The sequence below is a fragment of the Salmo trutta genome, chromosome 37 (genome assembly GCF_901001165.1).
Source record: "Salmo trutta chromosome 37, fSalTru1.1, whole genome shotgun sequence".
NCBI lineage: Eukaryota > Metazoa > Chordata > Actinopteri > Salmoniformes > Salmonidae > Salmo > Salmo trutta.
Window position 1 is genome coordinate 16,585,806 of NC_042993.1, and position 23,289 is coordinate 16,609,094.

Here is a 23,289-nt window from a genome sequence, read left to right on the forward strand (position 1 = left end):
TTCCATGTTTACAGTTGTATGTGTGTGAGAGAAAGAGAGTGAGTCATGCTTGTCCTCTGCAGAACTACGGCAGGGTAGTTAGAGGAAGTTCCTTCATAGAGAAGTAGGAATGTACATAGCCCTTAAGAAATCCCTGCCTTCAAACATTATTATGAGGAATTAAATATGAATAGAAATGTGCTCCCAAATCCATCATTGAGAAATAGTATTTGTTTGAGAGCATAACAACATTGCCACAGTAGCCTACACATTGCCGAGATGTATTCACATACGCTGTAGTCTATCAAATTGGACAGCAGATGGCACAAAATAACAGGGACAGTGGGAAATAAAATCCTCTAGCTGCGCATGTCACCTATGTATGCGTTCCTCTGAAGTCGACCAAACCTGACAGGCGTTCAGACCATGCAAACAATCCGTCATATGACTGGTACCCATACGAAAACACTGCAAGGCGGTGGAAATAATAATCATTGTCCGTGGTGGTGCTGCTGTTGCGAGGGAGAGGGAACCGCATCTCTTCCGATGTCTTCAGGCTGCCCGGATCGTTTGTTTATCTGCGGCTCCCGGTTTATTCGTGTCATCACCGGCCCTTCTCGGTCGATAGAATGAAAGGATGGCCAAGCGGCGAGATGCGGACGAGAACGGAGAGCTGATCGGCCCTACTGCGGTCCAGCGAGATGCGACGCCGTATCCCGGGATGGCAAAAATGGACGGAATGGAGGAAAGAGGGGGAAGTGAACTGTCTTTAGAGGAGATTTTAATGCTCTACAGCCAACCGATAAATGAAGAGCAGGCTTGGGCAGTGTGTTACCAATGCTGCATAAACCTGTCTCAGGGACATAGGAGGAATTCTGGCCCAGCTGCCGGTGCATCAGTGGTGGATACGGCGAAGAGGATTGAGGGACCACGAGATGTGAGGATTCAGAAGGACGGAGCTGTCAAATTACAATATGAAGGCTGTGATGGTAGGTACAATAATTATGTAATGATGATGTTTGCAATGCATTCATGATTTATTCGGTCTATTTTTTTCATTTCGCCAACACATTGGTAATATTACCTGTTCCTAGAATGAGAAAATATGTAATAATGTTTAATTTATGTAGAAATTAGGTCAACAAGGCAGCTGGATACCGACTGATAGATTCATATGTCATGCTTTCCAATTGTTGGCTATTGCATTTAGTCAGCTGGCTCAGCTGTTGTTGTTTTTTCCCCTTCGCACATCACATGTTCATGTTCATCATCCACACTCCATGAAATAGCCTACTGGGATAAAAAACAAGAGCATATTTCCATGGCACAATTTGTTGCTGCCCAGAGTGACATACAGTGCATTCGGGAAAGTATTCAGACCCTTTCACTTTTTCCACATTTCGTTACTTTACAGCCTTATTCTAAAATGGATTAAATAAATACATGTCCTCATCAATCTACACATAATACCCCATAATGAAAAAGCGAAAACAGGTTTTTAGTAATGTTTGCAAATGTATTACAAATGAAAAACAGAAATACCTTATTTACATAAGTATTCAGACCATTTGCTATGAGACTCCAAATTGAGCTCAGGATCATCCTTGAGATGTTTCTACAATTTGATTGGAGTCCACCTGTGGTAAATTCAATTGATTGGACATGATTTGGAAAAGCACACCCCTAACTATATAAGGTCCCGCAGTTGACAGTGCATGTCAGAGCAAAAACCAGGCCTGAGGTCGAAGGAATTGTCCCTAGAGCTCCGAGACAGGATTGTGTCGAGGCACAGATCTGGGGAAGGGTATCAAACCATTTTATGTAGTATTGAAGGCCCCCCAAGAACACAGTGGCCTCCATCATTCTTAAATGGAAGAAGTTTGGAACCACCAAGGCTCTTTCTAGAACTGTCTGCCTGGCCAAACTGAGAAAAAGGGGGAGAAGGGCCTTGATCAGGGAGGAGACCAAGAACCCGATGGTCACTCTCACAGGGCTCCAGAGTTTCTCTGTGGAGATGGGAGAACCTTCCAGAAGGACTACCATCTCTGCAGCACTTCAATCAGGCCTTTATGGTAGAGTGGCCAGACGGAATCCACTCCTCAGTAAAAGGCACATGACAGCCCACTTGGAGTTTGCCAAAAGGCACCTAAAGACTCTCAGACCAGGAGAAACAAGATTCTCTGGTCTGATGAAACCAAGATTGAACTCTTTGGCCTGAATGCCAAGCATCACATCTGGGAGAAACCTGGCACCATCCCTTATAGTGAAGCATGATGGTGGCCGCATCATACTCTGGGGATGTTTTTCAGGGGCAGGGACTGGGAGACTAGTCAGGATCGAGAGAAAGATGAACGGAATAAAGTACAGAGAGATCCTTGATGAAAACCTGCTCCAGAGCACTCAGGACCTCAGACTGGGGCGAAGGTCCACCTTCCAACACGACAATGACCTAAGCACACAGGCAAGACAACGTAGGAGTGGCGTCGGGACAAGTCTCTGAATGTCCTTGAGTGGCCCAGCCAGAGCCCGGACTTGAACCTAATCAAACATCTCTGGAGAGACCTGAAAATAGCTGTGCAGCGACACTCTTTTATTAATTTTATATTGAACCTTTATTTAACTAGGCAAGTCTGTTAAGAACAAATTTTTATTTACAATGTCAGCCTACCCAGGTCAAACCTGGGCCAATTGTGCGCCGCCCTATGGGACTCCCAATCACAGCCGGATGTGATACAGCCTTGATTCGAACCAGGGACTGTAGTGACTCCTCTTGCACTGAGATGCAGTGCCTTAGACCGCTGCGCCACTCGGGAGCAGCTCTCCATCCAACCTGATAGAGCTTGAGAGGATCTGTAGAGAAGAATGGGAGAAACTCCCCAAATACAAGTTTGCCAAGCTTGTAGCGTCATACCCAAGAAGACTCAGTTTTATTTGTATACATTTGCAAAAACTTCTAAAATTTTTGCTTTGTCATTATGGGGTACTGTGTGTAAAGTGATAAGGGGGGAAAAACTATTTAATACATTTTAAAATAAGGCTGTAACGTAACAAAATGTGGAAAAAGTCAAGGGGTCTGTATACCTTCCGAATCCACTGTACTGTACAGTGGGTGGTGGTGGTGGATGTGGCCCCTTATCAACCTTTTTGAATTTATTTTTGTAGACAAAGACCCTTAACCAATGGTATGACTGCATGATGGCTCCAAGCCACATCATCATCATCATCATCATCATCATCACTGTAGTCATCAATGGACTTATGCCTTAACAGCTGGGGCCTAGCTAAACTGTTGACATTGTCTTGTGTTACACCTGATATGACACAGCAAAAATGTGTATAGGCTGGGTGTGCCTTTGAAACTGCTTGACTGCCCATTCTCCTTGCTCCGGCCAAACGCTACGCCATACCCACTGGCATTAGTTTCTTCTCCGCAATGAGTCTGGATCTGAGTCCCCGACCTGACTAACTGAATGCTGACTAACTGAAAAATGTTGACGTGCCCTTGAGCAAGGCACGTAACCCCAATTGCTTCTGTAAGTCACTCTGGATAAGAGCGTCTGCTAAATGACTAAAATGTAAAATGTAATTGGTTAAAGATGATCCAATCGCTGATGACTTTGTTTTGTACAACGCCCCTCGTCACCACAAACAATTTCAATGATGACAGTCTCAGACTAAAGTATGTAGCGAACAACAGAGCAAAACAATTATTTACTGTGAGTCATCAGGCTACCTGTGAAAGTGACTAGGAATTACAAGTAATGTGTCTTGTCTTGCTCGTGGAGAGTTCCTGTCAGTCTTCCTCCTCGCTAGTATCCTGTAATCAGATTCCCAGATACAGACTCTATTTCACCCGGAATATGTCTTTATTTATTTACCCATGGTGTCACAGGGAAGCTATACCCTAGCTCTTACTCAGTTACACACCTTGAGTCAATGTGTGCTGAGTCAATTTGATGGCTTATTGGCTTTGGACTCAATGTACTCCATGCTTAATCAGCTTTTTTACATTTACATTTGAGTCATTTAGCAGACACTCTTATCCAGAGTGACTTACAGTAGTGTGTGCATACATTTTCTTACTTTTTCCTACTGGTGGGAATGAAAACCCACATCCCTGGCGTTGATAGCACCATCCTCTCTACCAGCTGAGACACACGGGACCTTTTTGGCATTTATGAACTGACTGTGCATAGTAAGGGTGTAATTTGTGGTCTACTGCATGTTATTTGACGTGCCTGGCAATGTATTCTTAACTCAGTAATAGTAATTGGGGATGGGAGGTTTTGCATGGTTTGCTACTGGTCTGAGGATGACTACTCTACAGGCAATGCTGTTATTAAATGTGGTATCATTACGTGTTTTATTACACTTTATTCATCTGATTATTACATTAATGTGACTAAAGCTAATCATCTGAGTTAATGTAGATAGGATAACTTTATTATTGCGACGCCTTTCTTTTTCTAGTGTCTTAAATCCATTATAATATCTTTCTACACTGATTTGTTACGTCAAATCCATATTTGATGGATTCTCAGAAGGACTGACCACTCTGATGTCTGGTTAACTGGGCTAAAGTTCAAGGGGTCTCCCCCAAGGCATATCAGCCATCCCAGCTGTGTTCAGAGACAGACAGACAGACAGACAGACAGACAGACAGACAGACAGACAGACAGACAGAAAAACTGAGAGAGAGCATTCTTCCAACCAATTTGTCACTGACCCACCAACCCTGTCCCTATTCCCGCAGACCAAATAGTAGCTACTCTCAAAATGTAGCTACTCTTATTCAATTTCCCAAGTTTCCTGATCTTACCCAGATTGATAGCATTTATCATAATGTTTACTGTGTCCTCACTGTTGTTTAGATTGTCACACTGTAGCTCTGTGATGAGAGAGAGAGGTGGAAAGGGAAAGTGATTTCCTCCTCTCTCTGTGTGTCTGAGGCCTTGTATTGATCATCTTCCAGGTCTCTGTATCAGATTTCTTTCCCTCATTGATGAAGCCAGTTTGTGTGAAAATATCAGGATTTGTCCGTTGTCTGTTTCCTACATGGCAGCAGTTGCTTTGTCTTTGAGTGTCAAAATAAGCCTGGTTCCTCTAGGTTTCTGTCACGTCCTGACCAGTATAAGGGTTATTTGTTATTGTAGTTTGGTCAGGACGTGGCAGAGGGTATTTGTTTTATGTGGTTCGGGGTGGTGGTTTATTTAGTAGGGCGTTTGATTTATTATTTCCGGGTTTTTGGGTAATGTTATATGTTTGTATTTCTATGTGGTCTCTGGTCTTTTGTATTTCTATGTCTTGTTTATTGGGGTTGGACTCTCAATTGGAGGCAGGTGTTTTCTCGTTGCCTCTGATTGGGAGTCCTATATATGGGTATGTGTTTGGTTTAGTGTTTGTGGGAGATTGTTTCTTGTTTTGTGTGTGTGAGCATGACAGGACTGTTTTGTTGATCGTTCGTTCGTTCGTTCGTTCGTTCTTCATTTTGTTATTTTGGTGTTTTCTTGGTTTAAAATAAAATACAAGATGAGCATCCACATTCCTGCTGCGTTTTGGTCCTCCATTCCAGACGACAACCGTTACAGTTTCTTCCTAGGTTCCCGCCTTTCTAGGGAGTTTTTCCTAGCCACTGTGCTTCTTTCTGCATCTGCATTGCTTCCTCTTTGGGGTTTTAGGCTGGGTATCTGTATAGCACTTTGTGGCAACTGCTGATGTAAAACGGCTTTATAAAATAAATTGGATTGAAAATAAGGACCATTGGTTTAGTCACAGATTCAAGGACATTGGTTGTGAGTAGGTCTGTTGGTTTGTTGACATCCTGAAATATTAGACCTCCATCTTCTTTTTTCTCATCAATGAATGGGGCACTCACAAACAAATGATTTGAACATGTTGTTTTGCAGGATGTTACAATAGAGTTTGTCATTGTGTATGTGGAGAGGGTCATCAAAAAATAATCTGCTTGGTCACGTTATTGAAGTTAATAAACATTTCATGACGATGACATGGTGGCTTGGAGGAACATTTAGGCCTAACCCAGAGGCTTCTTGAATGAAGTGTATTGAATCATTTTAGCTGTGTGTATGCAGGCAAAGGCAGAGACGGGGCCAGTGACTGACTGGCAGAGGTAGATGGAGGCCGAGGCAGTGACAGAGACTGACTGGCAGAGGTAGAAGCAGAGGCAGTGAGAGAGACTGACTGGCAGAGGTAGAAGCAGAGGCAGTGAGAGAGACTGACTGGCAGAGGCAGTGAGAGAGACAGAGACAGGGTGTCATCAGTAGTCACATGCCACCAACCAAGTGGTGAGAATAAACTGCTGCTTTCATTGACTGTGACCCAGTTGTCTTAAAGACACATTCCTATATCTTCTTCTTCTTCTTCCATGGACCCTGTTTTTTCTGGTCAGGTTTATGGCCCTATTATCTACTGTGCTACAGCATATAGGCAAGGTTAGCCCTCCTGGTAGTCAATCTATGTTATAATGCACTTGTGTTGTACTTTACCTACTTTGCTCAAGATGGTGGTTCTGCCTCACTTGATTAAACAGCTTTCATTTTATGACGGTTTGATAATAACAACCTTGTTTGACTGAGCAGATAATCTTCATGGCTGATGGCCAGTTAGTGACTCCATCATGGAGTCACCAGAGCCTTTGTTGCTCGTCGACCTTCTGACTCGGGCTGATCGGCGTTTGAGTTCCCAGAGAGTTGCCATGGCAACTGCAGTCAGCAGCCCAGGGATGGTTAATGTGCGAGACCTAAATGCATACAGTCGTGGCCAAACGTTTTGAGAATGACACAAATATTAATTTCCACAAAGTTTGCTGCTTCAGTGTCTTTAGATATTTTTGTCAGATGTTACTATGGAATACTGAAGTGTAATTACAAGCATTTCATATGTGTCAAAGGCTTTTATTGACAATTACATGAAGTTGATGCAAAGATTCAATATTTGCAATGTTGACCCTTCTATTTCAAGACCTCTGCAATCCGCCCTGGCATGCTATCAATTAACTTCTGGGCCACATCCTGACTGATGGCAGCCCATTCTTGCATAATCAATGCTTGGAGTTTGTCTGAATTTGTGGGTTTTTGTTTGTCCACCCGCCTCTTGAGGATTGACCACAAGTTCTCAATGGGATTAAGGTCTGGGGAGTTTCCTGGCCATGGACCCAAAATATCGATGTTTTGTTCCCCGAGCCACTTAGTTATCACTTTTGCCTTAAGGCAAGGTGCTCCATCATGCTGGAAAAGGCATTGTTCGTCACCAAACTGTTCCTGGATGTTTGGGAGAAGTTGCTCTCAGAGGATGTGTTGGTACCATTCTTTATTCATGGCTGTGTTCTTAGGCAAAATTGTGAGGGAGCCCACTCCCTTGGCTGAGAAGCAACCCCACACATGAATGGTCTCAGGATGCTTTACTGTTGGCGTGACACAGGACTGATGGTAGCGCTCACCTTGTCTGCTCAGTACAAGCTTTTTTCCGGATGCCCCAAACAATCGGAAAGGGGATTCATCAGAGAAAAGGACTTTACCCCAGTCCTCAGCAGTCCAATCCCTGTACCTTTTGCAGAATATCAGTGTGTCCCTGATGTTTTTCCTGGAGAGAAGTGGCTTCTTTGCTGCCCTTCTTGACACCAGGCCATCCTCCAAAAGTCTTCGCCTCACTGTGTGTACAGATGCACTCACACCTGCCTGCTGCCATTCCTAAGAAAGCTCTGTACTGGTGGTGCCCCGATCCCGTAGCTGAATCAACTTTAGGAGACGGTCCTGGCGCTTGCTGGACTTTCTTGGGTGCCCTGAAGCCTTCTTCACAACAATTGAACCGCTCTCCTTGAAGTTCTTGATGATCCGATAAATGGTTGATTTAGGTGCAATCTTACTGGCAGCAATATCCTTGCCTGTGAAGCCCTTTTTGTGCAAAGCAATGATGACGGCACGTGTTTCCTTGCAGGTAACCATGTTTGACAGAGGAAGAACAATGATTCCAAGCACCACCCTCCTTTTGAAGCTTCCAGTCTGTTATTCGAACTCAGTCAGCATGACAGAGTGATCTCCAGCCTTGTCCTCGTCAACACTCACACCTGTGTTAACGAGAGAATCACTGACATGATGTCAGCTGGTCCTTTTGTGGCAAGGCTGAAATGCAGTGGAAATGTTTTTTTGGGATTCAGTTCATTTGCATGGCAAAGAGGGACTTTGCAATTAATTGCAATTCATCTGATCACTCTTCATAACATTCTGGAGTATGTCAAGTTGCCATCATACAAACTGAGGCAACAGACTTTGAAAATTAATATTTGTGTCATTCTCAAAACTTTTGGCCGTGACTGTACAGTATCTCATAACATATTAGGCCCAGTTGAAATCAATATTACAGATATAGGGGGAAAACACACTGCAGGTTCAGTAAGGATGTTCAGGCTGAATCGGGGGTGTTATCCTGTTAACCATTTTAAAACTGACACCTCACATGCTGTTTCCTCTGCAGACAATGTCATATTGGACTATCGACACATAAATACATCTGTCTTTCAGATACAGTGTACGGAAACATTCTGAGTGACCCAGCGGCATGATTTTCAAATTTAATTGACCTGCAATTGATTGAATTGTGGCCTCTGTTTTAGTTACAGTAAAGGTTTAGCATAAACAATACATGCCTCTCTTTTGACATAAAAGGCTGTGTTGGTTGGTCCAGTTGTTAACATCTTATTGTAGCTTCCGAGAGTTCATCATGTTTGCATAACCCCTCTCAGTCACAAATAGTTTCACATCCAGTTCATAACTAAGCCAATGTATTTTAAGATGCTTTGCTTTAGTCATAAATTCCCTGTTGATCACAACTTTCCTCTTTGTCTCCACAGGTAAATCCATCCCAGCCACATCAACAGAGGTGAGTGGCATGTCTCTGACTTCCTTGTTTCTGGGAAGATATCTGTAATAATACGAATGAGAGATGAGCAGGAGGACCGACAGTGTTCCAATGGAATTATACCTGCCGAAACCGGGCCGGCAACAGTCACAGTGGTGGATGGATACTATCTGTACAAGCATAGGGTGTGTTAATCCTGCTTGATGACATGCCTGACACTCAACCTGCTGCCAGGGACATTGTGCTGGTGGTTTTACTAGTACTTTACCACACTGTCTGTGCAGTGCACACCTCATTCACAGCATCTAGCTCAGAGGTTAGACTAGAGAGAATGGATATGACCACACCTACACTATGTGAAACACGGGACTGTCATTGACAGTGAGGCAATTTCAAATACAAGAACATCTGAAAAGAGATATACCATAACACCTAGAACAAAATCCTGACAGGAGCGATGATGGAGTCTATTTGGAGATCAGTGATAGATAGACCTACACTACAGACTCTCTAGGCTCTCAGCTGGTCTGACTGACTGACTGGCGAAATGAATGTCACCATGCGAGCTCTCCCCATTGATGTTTGCTCTGGGTGACATCTAAAGGGCTAATTAGAGCTCTATATTGTAATTTACCTTCCCAGCAACCTCTTCTCAGCCTCTTCCTCCAGCTGATATGGTGATGGGAATAGTTCAATTCCATTCAATACAATTTTATTTATCCTCTCAGGGGCAAACAGCAGTGCTGTTCAAGTAGTCTCGCGCACAGCCGGGGGAGGTTACTGCTCAAGAGAAGCAATAGCTATTGTTCTCTGTGTATCAGGTGATGTGGCTAGCTAGCATATTTGTGTGTTAGTTCATCATCATCATTACCACGAGGCTAGTAGTATTAGAGCATATGATATGAGGAAACTTTCTCCCATCAATGTCCTACATGACTGCAGTTTACTCTGTGTCTTGCATGTATTCAGGGCAGGCTAAATGTATTGTTGAACACCAATAATCTGTTTTCAGTGGGGTGGAACTTTGGGAGTCCTGGAGTAGTGTGGGATTGCCTGGTAATGGATCTCTGGTAGCAGGTGGAGAGAGAATAGAACACACATACTGAGTCTCTCTCTCTCTCCCTCTCTCCCCTCTCTCCCCTCTCTCCCCTCTCTCCCCTCTCTCCCTCTCTCCCTCTCTCTGCGACTGTGAGTGAGAATGTGCAGTGAAACTGCGTCAACAAAATCCCTACTAAGCTGCTTTATGGCAGAGATGGGTTCTCCTAGTGCAGTCAGTCAGTGTCTGATGTGATGTGTGAGAGCCTGGCGGAGGAAAATAAAATACTGGAAAGTCTATCCTCATTCCAACGCCCTCTTCTGACTGTCACCACATCACTGCAGATCCAGCAGTCGTATTATATTACAGCGTGTGTGTGTGTGTGTGTGTGTGTGTGTGTGTGTGTGTGTGTGTGTGTGTGTGTGTGTGTGTGTGTGTGAGGACAATTTAGTTCAGAAACATTGGTCGTGATTGGACACCACTTCCCCAACACTGTCACTGACGTGATTCAATCTGTACTATGCTGCTGCCTGACACTGAACTATATGAAACCTGTGTTGTTGTGGCACAATCTACTACCATGAAGACAGACAGACAGACAGACAGACAGACAGACAGACAGACAGACAGACAGACAGACAGACAGACAGACAGAGACAGCTGAGCCACTTCCCCTTGGTCCAGACACTGAGAGTACAGTGGAGGTACAGTAGAACCACATAAATGTAGCAGATGATAACTAGGTATCCCACAGTGCCGTGACGTCACCCTCCATGAGAACTAAAATAAAGTTGCTCACAGGCCGACTCAAATCAGGATTTTGGCTAGCTAGCAGATAGCACGCTGCTTTGTGTGTAGATTAGTGTTAGTCATGGGTTCACTTCCCTGGTATTCAGTTCAGGGGTAGAACACGTCACATAATGGGGGAACAACCCCTGTGTGACTCCTGAAGAATGCTAGTCTTCTTGGTAACACTACTGTTGACGCCTCCAGCGTTTCTCAAACCCTTCTGGTCTCGTGATCTTGCTACTCTTACCGCTTCTTACTGCTTCTTACTGCTGGGTTATGTTTCATACTTTCATTATGTCCCAGGCAGGCTGGTCCTCTCCTCTCTGTTATAGTTCAACTGTTCAGGGAGGGGGATTTTTAAGAGTAAGCCTTTGAAGTTTGGAGGAGGAAAGATTATGGCAGTTAACATAGTAATGACTAGTCAGACAGCATGGTGTTTAATGTAAACAACAACTCTATTGGAAATAGTCTGAATGGACTGATTAACTACACGATCAAAGGAAAAGCTGTCTTCTCTGATCAGCTGCTGAATAGTATAATTGAATATTTTGTCCCAAAAAATATGAACATTCCCATTCATTCCATCTTGAAAGTAGTTTGATGGGTTTAGTTTAATGTGTGTTAAAGTGGGTGTGTGGGGATCAGGGGGCGTGTCGGCCGAACCCTCAGGCGGAGCAGAACGTCAGTCATATGATTCAGAGGTCATGTGGTTGAGCACAACGTCTCTCCTCTTGCCTTCTCTCAAATCACCGCTTTCACTCTAAAGCAAGGCCCTCTACTTTACCTATAAACTCTGTTATGAAATGATCATGAAAACTATTCTAAAACCCTTATCTGATGATATTAAAGAACATCAAAGTTTCCTGCCTTCCCTCCTCTGCTATCAATCCCTTCTCTTTTTTGTTGTCGATACATTTAGTCATTAAGTTTTTTTCCCAGTTTTCATATTTCAAGTTATTACACATTTCAGGATTTACTATTTCAGATTACTTCATACAGTTACATGCACATACATTTAAGATGGGTCAGAGGGTCAGGTACATTCAAGGTCATGGACATTTTGATGTTGTTCAAAGGCAGTGCTTCTCACTCCTGGTCCCGGGGACCCAAAGGGGTGCACATTCCCACTATACACCCCCTATACACCCACTCCCAATGAGAGGCTTGATTGCCCCAGGCCCAGAACCTAGAAACACAGCTCAAAGGTATATAGACAGGTATGGTCACAGATTCTCAGCAGGGCCAGGCCAGCCACACACAATGGAGGCAAATCAGATATTTAAAAATAAATAATAACAATAAAAGCAACATTAATCCGTTGTTGACTGCCTCAAACCAAGTTCAGACATTAGGGGTGAAGTCATTCATTAACTATGTATTGAATAGATTGATTTCTTGCAAAGGAGATACTTATCAGTTGTACAACTGAATGCATTCAACCGAAATGTGTCTTCCCCTCTCTGAATCAGAGAGTTGCGGGGGGCTGCCCTAATCAACGTCCACGTCATCGGCACCCAGGGAGGTTGTTGTTTGGGGGTTAATCTTGCATCTAGACGTTCCGCTAGCGGAACGCCTCGCCAAATATCCAATGGAAGAACGTGGCGCGAAATACAAATACCTCAAAAATGCAATAATTTCAATTTTTCAACCATACAACTATTTTACACCATTTGAAAGATAAGACTCTCGTTAACTGCCTTGTTCAAGGGCAGAATATAATATTTTTCCACCTTGCCGGCTCGAGGATTCGAATCAGCGACCTTTCGGTTACTGGCTCAATGTCTTGCAGTTCTCTATCCAATGACAACCCTATAAAAGGATCACATTGTGAGAGATGGAGGCAGGTCTTCTGATGTCGTTCAGGCTCCATTGTTTAGGCAGCCCCCTCCATGTGAGGTTGTGTGCTTTTTATTACATCTTATTTCAGAAAGTCTGGAAGATGGCCCTCCCTGATTTCTCTCCCTAAGGAGGAAGATACATTTTTTATGTAAGGTAAGCGTTCAGTTATTGGGTTAAAACTACTGTAATTAAGAGGAGAGGGGAGGGGTGGAGAGTAGATGAGAGGAGAGAAGAGAAGAGATGAACAGAGGAGAACAGAGGAGAGGAGAGCTAACTAGATGACATAATCCCAACCGTAATCAGCCGAGGTAGCAGTTCAGTTCAGAGCTCTGCAGGTGGCTGGCAGTTTTTTCTGTGTCTGACGGCACCTGCAGTGTTTCTCCTGTCTTTACAAAGTAGTGCACTACATAAGGAATAGTGTGCTATTTGGGACATATCCTACTGTCTCTCGGTAACATTTACGCAAATACAGGTGGACAAAATAACACACATGGATCAGTTTTAGGTGTTGAAGCATTTTTACAATGGGTCACATTATGTGATGATGAAAAAGTTTTAGTATTACTGTTGACCCACTACATGGCCAAAAGTATATGGACACCCCTTCAAATGAGTGGATTCAGTTATTTTAGCCACACCTGTTGCTGACAGGTGTATAAAATCGAGCACACAGCCATGCAATCTCCATAGACAGACATTGGCAGTAGAATGGCCCGTACTGAAGAGCTCAGTGACTTTCACCGTGGCGCTGTCATAAGATGCCACTTTTCCAACATGCTCCGTTCAATTGTAAGTGCTGTTATTGTGAAATGGAAACTGACAGAACGGGACCGCCGAGTGCTGAAGCGAGTAGCACGTAAAAATGATCTGTCCTCGGTTGCAACACTCACTAACGAGTTCCAAACTGCCCCTGGAAGCAACGTCAGCACAAGAAGTGTTTGTGGGGAGCTTCATGAAATGGGTTTCCATGGCAGAGCAGCCACACACAAGCCTAAGATCTCCATGCGCAGTGCCAAGCTCCATATTAATGCCCATGATTTTGGAATGAGATGTTTGACGAGCAGGTGTCCACATACTTTTGGCCATGTAGTGTATCTCTTGTAACCCAGAACCCAATATTATGTGCTGTGGCTAGGTACTATGTTAGATTTTTTTGTAACATTCTATTAGGAGAGACTACTGTTGATGGTATGTAAAAACCACTCAGACCAGAAACACATGGTCTGACAGTGGCTTCCTGTTAGGTTGCTGCCAGCCAAAGGACTTCATGTTTACTGGGGCTGCTGTGCAGTCTGATTTATTTCCTGTGACAGGACTAATGAGGAGGTATAATTGCAAACTCTTCATTCCCCAAATTATAATTTTCTCCAATCGTTTAATTATCTAAAACCTGTTAGCGCTGATTCAAACTAATATCAAAGATCTGGCCCTGCACTGGAGTACCATGTAGGCTACTACACGTGGTCAGCGTCTGAAATGGCACCCTATAGTGCACTACTCTCTACCACTCTCTGGCAAAAAGTAGTGCCAGAGCGTAGGGATTGGAAGTAGGGTGCCATTTCATATTTGCACTTGGTCACACACCCCTGTAGTGTAGGATTAGGGTTGCAAAACTAGTAAACTACCGGTAATTTACCAAAGTTACCGGAATCTTCGGTATCTTGTCTTTGTTATATCTTTGGTACCAAAGTTAACAGTTTGACACAAATATTTATAACAAAAAGATATTGACATAGTAAAATAAATAAATGTTAAAAAAATGTATAAGGATATTTCATGAAACTCTCATATTAAACACCAATGGTATTATATTTAGAATAATGTTTTATAGCTTTGTCATTCTATTTTTTTTTATCTTAAAATCATCTTATTTGATTATTTTATATTTTACATGTGATAATTGTGTTATTTTTAATCAAAATTGTAATTTAATTTGTTATTTTTTTTTTAGCAAATACTTTCTTACTTCCTTTTTAAAAAATGCTGCATTGTTGGTTAAGGGCTTGTAAGTAGTAAGCATTTCACGGTAAGGTCTACACCTGTTGTATTCGGCACATGTGGCAAATAAAATGTAGAAAGCCACCCTAGTCATAGACTGTTCTCTCTGCTAACGCATGGCAAGCGGTACCGGAGCGCCAAGTCTAGTTCCAAGAAGCTTCTAAACAGCTTCTACCCCCAAGCCATAAGACTCCTGAACATCTAATCAAATGGCTACCCAGACTATTTGCATTCTACACTGCTGCTGCTACTCTCTGTTATTATCGCTTTAATAACTCTACCTACATGTACATATTACCTCAATTACCTTGACTAACCTGTGCCCCGCACATTGACTCTATACCGCTACCCCCTGTATATAGCCTCGCTATTGTTATTTTACTGCTGCTCTTTAATTATTTGTTACCTTTATTTCTTACTTTTTTTAGGTATTTTCTTAGAACTGAATTGTTGGTTAAGGGCTTGTAAGTAAGCATTTCACTGTAAGGTCTACACCTGTTCTATTCGGTGCATGTGACAAATACAATTTGATTTGATTTGATATAATTACAGATGCCTGTGGTAATCTGAAGTACCCAAAATGGCCACTAGATGTCTTGTGATAACTTACATAAAATCCTTGAAAGTTACCAATATTCTGGTATTTTACTGGTAAACTTTGAAAGTTTCCAGTAATATAACCTCCAATGAAGGCTGCTGAGGGGAGACCATGTGTTTGTATATGATACCATTCCACCTATTCCGCTCCTGTCATTACCACGAGCCTGTCCTCCCCAATTAAGGTGCCACCAACCCCCTGTCATACCCTCCTTTTGCAACCCTATGAAGGACTCCTTCCCAGCTTTCCTTGTTGTGAGGCAAACTTAGTGACCTATCACAGCCTTCTGAGAGAGGGCAGTGGAACTGTCAGTCGTGTCCCAAATAACATCAAATTTAGGGCACTACATAGGAGATAGGGTGCCATTTGGAATGCAAAGTTAATTCTCAGAGGCCAGTGGAGCAGAGACACCTATCAAGCTGAGAACAACCTATCATGAGGATTGTTTTTACTCCCTCACTCTCCTGTCAGAACCCTGGGTTTGATATGGGAAGACAAGGTTAAATGTTCCTCTCCCAACTGGAGTGGTTTGTTAAGCCTTCAGTTATTCATTGTTTATACCTGAGGTCTTGTACTATGAAATGTGATCTTGAATGTATTAAGTCCCACTGACCATGACCACTCCATGGTTTAATTAATGGTTTATATTGTTGTTTTATTACCATTTTCCTTATTTTATTTCATTTAGTCCTGTGTGTTGGAGCTCGAAGCCTAAGATTTTCACTGTACCCTGCAATCACACCTGCAACCCTGTGACTATTAAACATTCTGAATCTGAATCTGAAGACAACTTGACACCTTGACACGAAATGCTAGTTTACACAGGTAAACTGAAACCAGGCGTTATGGCAGTGGCTTATGTAAAATCAATATCCATTGTCCCACAGAAATCATTGTAGCCCTCCTCAAGAATCAAAAGTAAGAGATGGAAAGGGATTTGACCCTGAATGTGAACCATATTAGTGTCTTTGTATGAGGCTGAATGATGCTGAGCCAGCAGTCTTATGACTATGGAAGATTAGTATTTGCACGTTGTGTAAAGAAAACAGGTTGAGCCCATTGCGGAGGTCTCGGCAGAGGCTTGAGGGAGAAGTCTCCATGGTCAAAAAAGGTGTTAAAGGGGCAGTGCAGTTAAAAATGGGATTTCCTGTTTTTTTATTATATTTCCACACATTTCAACACGTCCATGTTGAAATAACACTGAAATTGTGAAAAAATGATTATAATGCCTTTTTGTGTAGGAGCATTTCAAGGGCCAAAAGAGGGTCAGGAAAATAAAATATGGGATATATATATATATATATATATTAAATAAAAATATATATTAAATAAACACACACAGTGATATAAATGACATTCAGTGATTTGAAAATAAATGACAAAGACTGCATAGGGGCTTTAATGACAGAAAGCTGCACAGAGGCATCCTAACACAGTGGTTCTATCTATCTGGTCTATTTAAAACCTCTAACCTTGGTAGGGTGTGGTACGTTAAGATATTCATGTTGACCTCAGGAGGGTGTGGTACTGGTATGGTATTTACAGGGAAAGGCTGGATTGCGTGTAAAGAAAACATGTATGCGTGTGACGGAACAATTCCCTGCCCCGTGATCAGCTGACTCTCTCTCTCTTTCGCTCTCTCTTTTGCTCTCTTTCTCTCGTCATCTCTGTGACAGCCATGTGAGGAACGCAGGCAGTCTGTTTGATGTTGTTTTACCTGCTCATGGCTGCGCTTCACTGCACAGTTAAAATCCACACCCACTCCCTCCACCCCATTCCTTCCTCCTTCCATTCCTTCACTTAGTTTAGTCCCAAGTCTGTGAAGAAAGGAGAGTGTGATTAATCATTAGAACAGTCATGTTTGTGTTGGCTTTCCTCCTGACTGAGGGAATAAATAGCACTTATTGGTGTTAAAACCACCCTGTCTCCTACCTACTTAAACCATGCTATAGCTATCAATTAACACGCTGCTCAGATTCTGGGGTTGTCTATGTAGAGCTGGAATCAATCAAATCTGCACAGTTAATGTTTAGGCATCTACCTACAATTTAGGCTACCTCCCATTCATACGTCTTTTTCTGAAAACCGGAAGGATTTAACTGTGAGTCATTATTGACCATGCTCTAGAACTTTCCTTACATGTTTATTAGGTGCATCATTCTTCTGAGGGATTCTTCTCAGTGTTCTGATTCCTTTGTTCTGTCTTCGCTCTTCAGACTGAATGCAATGCATAGTTCATACTTTGACCTTCGACTAGCAAGGAACAATATGAAACACACCTCAACAATAAAGGCTTGAAGTTTCTCTTGCCTTACCTTGGCTTGCCTAGTGTCTGTCAGGCCTATCACAGCTAGGTTCACTTTGGTTTGTTCTATAATGCAGTCTGGATGAAAGCTGCTTAGACAAGTGTTTATAGGCGGACTTTAGTATTTTGGATTTGAGAGTGACTGGTCTCATAGCACAGGGGAGAGATGGTGTTGTTGTGTGTCTCTGGCGGGGCGTGTAACAGCAGAGAGTGGAGAGTGAGGTGGGGTGTAACATCAGAGGGGAGGAGGGAAGAGCAGGGCAGGGTGGAGTGTAGCCAGACAAAGAGGGCTTATCCTTGTCAGGGTGCAGAGGTCCCCAGGTTCCCACTGAGCCAGGGTAGTGTTCTGTGTTCTCGAGGAGGTCAGGACAGATCCACTCACATGAATCCTTCTGGATAACTATTGATCTGAACAGGGTCCTGTGACCTTGCCCATGAAGTCTGATCTACAAAAACACACCAAACCCCTCCCTCTTTCTTTTCTCTTACTTTCTTGCTCTCTTTTTCTCTGTCTTCCTTTCTCTCACTTCATTTTCTTTCCTTGTCTCTCCCTCCCTATTTCTATCTATCTTTATTCTATCTATCTTTATTACCCTATAATGATAAAGCGAAAACAGTTTTTTTTAACATTTTTGCAAATGTCCCTCCATCGCTTTTACTCTCCCCTCCCACCCCCCTTCTCTTCACTTTCTCAATCTCTCCTTCACTCGCTCTCTCTCTCCCCCTCTTTCTCTTTTTCTCTCTCTCCTTTCTCACTGTTCATCAGTAGCATTCAGGTTTGCAGTGTAATCCGGTGTGATTTCCCAGTCAGTCTTTTGTCTCGGGCTTGGCACGCTAGGCCAGCTCTGGCCTCATTCTCCAGATTCACCTGATTAACAAAGGGAAGCCACTTCCCTGCATTCACTGGGACTGCTAACATCTTTCTCACACGCCTACTAGATTTGGACTTAAGCAGTGCTTTCCTGGACATCGGGAGGTCCAGGAATAAAAAGTGAGCGTGAGAGAGGGGTGACATGGGGAGCTCTGAGGAACGCATGAGAAAATAAATCACCTTTGCGTAGTGACATAGAGCAGTAGAGTAGAGGCACTTACAGAAGTTGCACACATGGGTTTTTGTGGCCTATGGTCCCTGACATTGTTGGCCTTTTATAAACACATTTCATGCAGTTCTATGTCATTTTACACGACTGGAGATTTTGGTATAATATTTTTTAATGCCACGTTCAAAACATCTGGGAACTTAGAACTGGGTCAGACTTCAGTGCGTTCAAGACATTTGGGAAATCGGGGAAAAAACGAGCACCACTGGGAATTCCAAGTGGGGAACTCTGGCCTCTTTCTAGAGCTCTGAGTTTCCTACCTGAAGATCACTGACGTCATGATTCAACCTCTTTTTTTCCACCTGAGTCGCATTTGTCTTGAAAGCACCCTAATACTGAACAAACGATCGAAATGACAGGCTACTTTGACACTGACAAACTGAGAATCTGAGATCAATAAAAACGACCCTGTCTTGAATCCATCAATAGCCTAGGCCTAGATGTGTGCAGACACATTTTTTTATTTTTTTTATTTCACCTTTATTTAACCAGGTAGGCAAGTTGAGAACAAGTTCTCATTTACAATTGCGACCTGGCCAAGATAAAGCAAAGCAGTTCGACAACATACAACAACACAGAGTTACACATGGAGTAAAACAAACATACAGTCATACAGTAGAAAAATAAGTCTATGTACAATGTGAGCAAATCAGGTGAGATAAGGGAGGTAAAGGCAAAAAAAAGTCCATGGTGGCAAAGTAAATACAATATAGCAAGTAAAACACTGGAATGGTAGATTTGTAGTAGAAGAAAGTGCAAAGTAGAAATAGAGATAATGGGGTGCAAAGGAGCAAGATAAAATACATATTGTATACTATAATATGAGGAAGAATATGAGGAAGAAATGATAGTCCTAAACATGCTTTCCAGTTTCACTGACTCACCCAATGATGCGCAGCTCACTTGCTGGTGATGGCCTATGCGCTCGTGCCAAAAGCCTCTCTCTCTTGTTTTACTTTGAATTTGGAAAGTTTTCAGACCCTTCTACTTTTTCCACATTTTGTTATGTTACAGCCTTATTCTAAAATGGATTTTTTTCTTCATCAATCTACACACAATACCCCATAATGACAAAGCGAAAACAGGTTTTTGGACATTTTTGCAAATGTATTAAAATAAAAAACAGAAATACCTTATTTACATAAGTATTCAGACCCTTTGCTATGAGACTCAAAATTGAGCTCAGGTGCATCCTGTTTCCATTGATCATCCTTGAGATGTTTCTACAACTTGATTAGAGTCCACCTGTGGTAAATTCAATTGACTGGACATGATTTGGAAAGGCACACGCCTGTCTATAAGGTCCCACAGTTGACAGTGCATGTCAGAGCAAAAACCAAGCCATGAGGTCGAAGGAATTGTCTGTAGAGTTCCGAGACAGAATTGTGTCGAGGCACAGATCTGGGGAAGGTTACCAAGAAATGTCTGCAGCTTTGAAGGTCCCAAGAACACAGTGGCCTCCATCATTCTTAAATTGAAGAAGTTTGGAACCACCAAGACTCTTCCTAGAGATGGCCGCCCGGCCAAACTGAGAAATCGGGGTAGCAGGGCCTTGGTCAGGGATGTGACCAAGAACCAGATGGTAAATCTGACAGCACTCCAGAGTTCCTCTGTGGAGATGGGAGAAACTTCCAGAAGGACAACCATCTCTGCAGCACTCCACCAATTAGGCCTTTATGGTAGAGTGGCCAGACGGAAGCCACTCCTCAGTAAAAAGGCACATGACAGCCTGCTTGGAGTTTGCCAAAAGGCACCTAAAGACTTACAGACCATGAGAAACAAAATTCTCTGGTCTGATGAAACCAAGATTGAACACTTTGTCCTGAATGCCAAGCGTCACATCTGGAATAAACCTGGCACCATCCCTACGGTGAAGCATGGTGGTGGCAGCATCATGCTGTGGGGATGTTTTTCAGTGACAGGGACTGTGGAACTAGTTGGGATCGAGGGAAGGATGGAACGGAGCAAAGTACAGAGAGATCCTTGATGAAAACCTGCTCCAGAGCACTCAGGACCTCAGACTGGGGCGAAGGTTCACCTTCCAACAGGACAACGAACCTAAGCACACAGCCAAGACAACGCAGGAGTGGCTTCGGGACAAGTCAACTAATCAATCAAATGTATTTATAAAGCCCTTCTTACATCAGCTGATGTCACAAAGTGCTGTACAGAAACCCAGCCTAAAACCCCAAACAGCAAGCAATGTAGGTGTAGAAGCACGGTGGCTTCTACACCAGAACCCTAGAGAGGAACCAGGCCATTTAAAAAAAAAAATGTTTTACCTTTATTTAACTAGGCAAGTCAGTTAAGAACAAATTCTTATTTTCAATGACAGCCTAGGAACAGTGGATTAGCTGCCTTGTTCAGGGGCAGAACAACAGATTTGTACCTTGTCAGCTCGGTGATTTGAACTTGCAACCTTTCGGTTACTAGCCCAACGCTCTAACCACTAGGGTACCCTGCCACCCCAGTGAGGGGTGGCCAGTCCTCTTCTGGCTGTGCCGGGTGGAGATTATAACAGAACATGGCCAAGATGTTAAAATGTTCATAGATGACCAGCAGGGTCAAATAATAATAAGTCTCTGAATGTCCTTGAGTGGCCCAGGCAGAGCCCGGACAGGCAGAGCATCTCTGGAGAGACCTGAAAATAGCTGTGCAGCGATGTTCCCCATCCAACCTGACAGAGCTTCAGAGGATCTGCAGACAAGAATGGGAGAAACTCCCCAAATACAGGTGTGCCAAGCCTGTAGCATCATACCCAAGAAGACTCGAGGCTGTAATCGGTGCCAAAGGTGCTTCAACAAAGTACTGAGTAAAGGTTCTGAATACTTTTTTTTTAATGAATTAATGAATTTGCAAAAATGTTTAAAAAAGTTTTTGCTTGTCATTATGGGGTGTTGTGCTTAGATTGACGAGGGGGGAAAAAAACAATTTAATCCATTTTAGAATAAGGTTGTACAGTAACAAAATGTGAAAAAAGTCAAGGGGTCTGAATACTTTCCGAATGCACTGTATATAGATAGCCTGCAGCTGACATATTAGAGTCTTCTCTTTTCAGCAGGAGACATTTGCTTTCCAACCTGTGTAGGCAATATTTAAAATATTGCGAAAGGCCAGTTTTGTCTGCATGCTGTTCACTGACAGATTTGCAGCGTGTTCCCGACTGTAGGCTGTGCCTTGTTATTGAGCTACTCTCCACAGCTAGGCTATTTTTAAAATAAGCTATTTATCCTCTGTGGCAACATTTTGGGCTTTGTCATGGTGTAATAGGCTATTCTGAATTATTTCATTTCTTTCTGAACAGACAGGAGTAACTATAGCTTTGGCACATTTATGTCAATTTATCAGGCTTGCTGCAGCTCCTCCAGAACCCTTTGCGCTGCTGTGATTCTATAAGGAAAAACATGATGAAGTGGGAGGGGGCAGAGGTGCAAATTAAGCGCTGGACTTAAGCATAAAACAATATAGACATTCTTGATTTAATAAATGTATGCATAAGATTTAAATCACTCCTCTGAAGCTCTTGAATATTTGTTGTTTTTATCATCTTAAATATATATTGCATACGGTATTTATATGTCATTATTATTAAGCAATAAGGCCAGAGGGCGAGTGGTATATGGCCAATATACCACGGCTAAGGGCTGTTCTTATGCACTACACAACGCAGGGTGCCTGGATACAGCCCTTAGCCGTGATATATTGGCCATATATCACAAACCCAGAGGTGCCTTATTGCTATTATAAACTGGTTACAAACGTAATTAGAGCAGTAAAAATAAGTGTTTTGTCATCTGATATACCACGGCTGTCAGCCAATCAGCATTCAGGGCTTGAACCACCCAGTTTATAATGTCCAGTATTCTCTGCTGGCTCAGTCAAGTCACGTTATTACTGACTAATCTGTTAAGGTCTGCCTTGCTTTTAAAGGTTGGGTCGTTCACTTGAATGAAAGGGTCATGTGTTTGTGTAGCACATGCTACAGCTGAAAGCATGGGACAATGAGGGCATGAAAGGAGATTATATACACTGCTCAAAAAAATAAAGGGAACACTTAAACAACACAATGTAACTCCAAGTCAATCTCACTTCTGTGAAATCAAACTGTCCACTTAGGAAGCAACACTGATTGACAATACATTTCGCATGCTGTTGTGCAAATGGAATAGACAACAGGTGGAAATTATAGGCAATTAGCAAGACACCCCCAATAAAGGAGTGGTTCTGCAGGTGGGGACCACAGACCACTTCTCAGTTCCTATGCTTCCTGGCTGATGTTTTTGTCACTTTTGAATGCTGGCGGTGCTTTCACTCTAGTGGTAGCATGAGACGGAGTCTACAACCCACACAAGTGGCTCAGGTAGTGCAGCTCATCCAGGATGGCACATCAATGCGAGCTGTGGCAAGAAGGTTTGCTGTGTCTGTCAGCGTAGTGTCCAGAGCATGGAGCTACCAGGAGACAGGCCAGTACATCAGGAGACGTGGAGGAGGCCGTAGGAGGGCAACAACCCAGCAGCAGGACCGCTACCTCCGCCTTTGTGCAAGGAGGAGCAGGAGAAGCACTGCCAGAGCCCTGCAAAATGACCTTCAGCAGGCCACAAATGTGCATGTCTGCTCAAACGGTCAGAAACAGACTCCATGAGGGTGGTATGAGGGCCCGACGTCCACAGGTGGGGGTTGTGCTTACAGCCCAACACCGTGCAGGACGTTTGGCATTTGCCAGAGAACACCAAGATTGGCAAATTCGCCACTGGCGCCCTGTGCTCTT

The 23,289-nt window shown here is 43.1% G+C and overlaps 1 protein-coding gene across 5 annotated transcripts in view; it reads left to right on the plus strand.

Annotated features, from left to right (window-relative positions):
* Window positions 1–402: 402 nt before the first annotated feature.
* LOC115177537 (protein spire homolog 1) overlaps window positions 403–23,289 on the plus strand; it is a 57,660-nt gene continuing 34,773 nt past the window's right edge. For 3 of the 5 annotated variants that reach the window (XM_029738415.1, XM_029738417.1, XM_029738416.1), the window contains exons 1-2: window positions 411–968; window positions 8,849–8,877. In XM_029738415.1, coding sequence (XP_029594275.1) covers window positions 617–968; window positions 8,849–8,877 — 381 coding nt within the window. In that variant the 5' untranslated portion in view covers window positions 411–616. Of the gene's footprint in view, window positions 969–8,848; window positions 8,878–23,289 lie in introns of all 5 variants that reach the window. The other 2 variants (XM_029738420.1, XM_029738418.1) reach the window with 2 other exon arrangements.